At 46.4% G+C, this 2,765-nt stretch overlaps 1 protein-coding gene across 1 annotated transcript in view; it reads left to right on the top strand.

Moving 5' to 3' along the window:
* The window catches only part of RTTN (rotatin), a 177,003-nt gene that overhangs the window by 152,299 nt on the left and 21,939 nt on the right, over window positions 1-2,765 (top strand). The window contains exons 38-39 of the mRNA XM_019634351.1: window positions 2,037-2,040; window positions 2,209-2,427. Coding sequence (XP_019489896.1) covers window positions 2,037-2,040; window positions 2,209-2,427 — 223 coding nt within the window. The remainder of the gene's footprint in view (window positions 1-2,036; window positions 2,041-2,208; window positions 2,428-2,765) is intronic.

Below are 2,765 nucleotides of genomic sequence, written 5' to 3'. Positions count from 1 at the left end.
TGGATTGCAGAAATGAATGCGTAGTTTGAAGTGTTTCTCCTGCTGATTGAGGGATGTTGGTTAAAGGCGCACATTCTTGTGGTGGGTACGTTAGTAAGTTTCTTGAGATCGGAAGGGTTCTTACACAGCTCAGGAAACAGAGAGGGAGAAACTGGCCTGACTGTGTCAGTGGGAAACTGAATTTAGTAGGAAAATGGAGAGAAAATTTTGATAGTAAGGCCTTAAAAACCAGGTAAAGGTTAAAACTCATGGATTCTAGAACAGGAGACTGGTGTGATGCGAGGTGCGTCTGGATACAGCCGGTTTAGTGACAGTTGGTATTATTGGGCACCTCTTTCCTTCACCATCTGGGTGACATTCTCTTGAAGGCCTGCTATGGGCCTTACATGCTTCGAGGCTAACAGCTGAGAGTGAGCACGGAGAAGCGTAGAGGTGATTTGAGAAGAGAGGAGAAGCTGTGACGCGGCTGCCTGCGCGGAGGGGGAGCCAGCCTGCGGGGGAGGTGAGGCAGGCCTGCTGGTGGCGGTAACTGCCGCCGAGAGCTCGGAGTCATGCAGATGGCCGGTATACAGACAAGCGCGGGGCCGGAAAGTACAGCGCGGGGGATGTAATCAATGATATTGGGAAACTAGGTCTGGTGCCAGCGGGTCTGGGCTTATCGGGGTGATTGCTTCTAAGTTATTCACGTCTAACCACTGTGCTGTGCCCCTGAAACAGTAGAATACTGTGTGTCCAAAATTTTAAAAGTTAGAATAAACTAAACCTGAGGGCCCTACATTTAAGGCTTATCTGGTCAGCAAGTCTGCATGTTTTCCTCCGCAACACTCGGCAGCTGAGCGCCTGGGCTCTCCAGAGCAGCAAAAGACAGAGGAAGGACTGGACCTGCAGACAGCCCAGACCCCACCCTGGCTGGGTCCCGCCTGTTCCTGATGGGTGGACACCGGCGGGGCCCCCACTCTGGAGCTGTCTCCGGCAAGTGCGAACTGACCTAAGCAGACCCGCGGGCTCCTGACCCCGACCTGTCACTGCAGCCCTTGTGCACCTTTGGTCCCCACCTCCGCCTGGGCGGTGCCCGCCCCGCATCACCTAGCTCCCCTCCCCTCCTGCAGCTTGACCAGCGTGTGGCTTTCCACAAGCAGAAGCGTGGAGTCTGTGCGTGGTTCTTCTGTACCCCACCCTTTACACCTTAGTTTAGGGTTTAGGGAAGTAAGGAGGAAAAGGAATCAGTTGCTAAGTATTGAGCAGAAGAAATGTTTAGTTTAGTATCAAGCTTTTGAAACTACTATCTATGTTACTTTTATTCTTGAAATTGATATAACTATTAGAATGTGATGAGGTCACGAAATGGAGGAAGAAATTTTCGCTTTTCCTGTCTGGCTTGTTTGCAAAATTGCATTGTTAGTGACAGTTTCAAGTAATACTTGATGCAAACAGCGGTATTTGGATACTTTTATATAATGTGAACACAAGGAATTTACTTGTGTTTACTTGTTTTCATGTGTTTATTTTACAGAACGTACTTGATTCTAATCTAGTTACACTTCAGCTGGCCGCCTTGCACGTCCCTAAGTTAGCGACAGCTTTGGTTTATGTTACAGTACTCTCACGTGTATTTCTAATTCTTCTGTGATTATCCATCTCCCTTGGTAAATCCCATATGGTGTTTAATTTACTGAGAAGACACTAGACTTTGGAAAACGAGTGGACGCCACTGCTGGTTCTTGCTGCTTGTGAGCTGTGTGACCTTGAGCCAGTCACTGATGTCTCTGAGCTCGGTACCGTCATCTGGCACTGTGGCTGGTAGCATTTGCCCTGCCCTCCCAGCCCAGAATTATTGGGTTCCTTGTTTTTTGTTTTTGTTTTTTGTAAAATGAAGGCATTAGACCAAGTTACCTCCCATTTTTAAAATTCTGTTCTTCTGTATAGGCCTTTAATTAGATGTCTTCTTTAGGAACTATTAAAGAACCTATTATGCATGTTTTATTATTTAAAAAAAGTAAACCTACTGTTTTTCAATGCTCTGTTGTGATCATTAGGCCCGTAATGAGGACAGTGCATCCATTAGGTTGAATGTACTCATCACCACTCGCCTTCAGTGCTAATTTGCAGTTCACAGGTTAACGGCTGAGTCATCGATAGACTGATATAGGCTTTACCGCTTCGGTTCTTTTTTAACTAAACAGTGGAACTGAGAAGACCTTGTGACAGGCTGTTATTTTTCAAGGTTGCAGTTCTCTCTGCTGGTCAAGTTCCGGACAGCACCCTGTGCAAGCTGCAGGCAGAGGCGCCCCCGGCAGCTCCCTGATGCTGTGTGTCCTGAGGCTGGCCTCCCAGGCGCCTCTCGAGAGCACCGCCGTACAGCAGGTGGTCTTTCTGTGCCTCGCAAACCTGGCCTTGTGTCACGACTGCAAAGGAGTAATCCAAAAGGTAAGTGCTCACACTGCCCTCATATCCTAAAAAGGAGAGTAAAACACTCCTTCCAATCAAGGACCATGTGAAAAGCCTAGGACTCATTTTCTAGGATTAATTTATTAGGATTTCAAGATATTTTATTTTAAAGGATTGTAAAAGGATTAAGAGGTTCACTTTGTTTAAAGCCGGTTGGGACGTGACACATGAAAAGTGACAGAAGATAGAATGTGATCAAACCATGTCTTTTAGTTTATCTTCTCAGTTTTGGATTATGTTTTATCACTCTCAGAAATGAGGGTTTTCGAAAGACAGCTGTCTCCCATTTATTTGAAATCATAAAAGTAATACATTGG

This window comes from Hipposideros armiger, unplaced genomic scaffold (assembly GCF_001890085.2).
Source record: "Hipposideros armiger isolate ML-2016 unplaced genomic scaffold, ASM189008v1 scaffold_1593, whole genome shotgun sequence".
NCBI classification, from domain to species: domain Eukaryota; kingdom Metazoa; phylum Chordata; class Mammalia; order Chiroptera; family Hipposideridae; genus Hipposideros; species Hipposideros armiger.
This window is presented reverse-complemented; position numbering and strand designations above follow the sequence as displayed.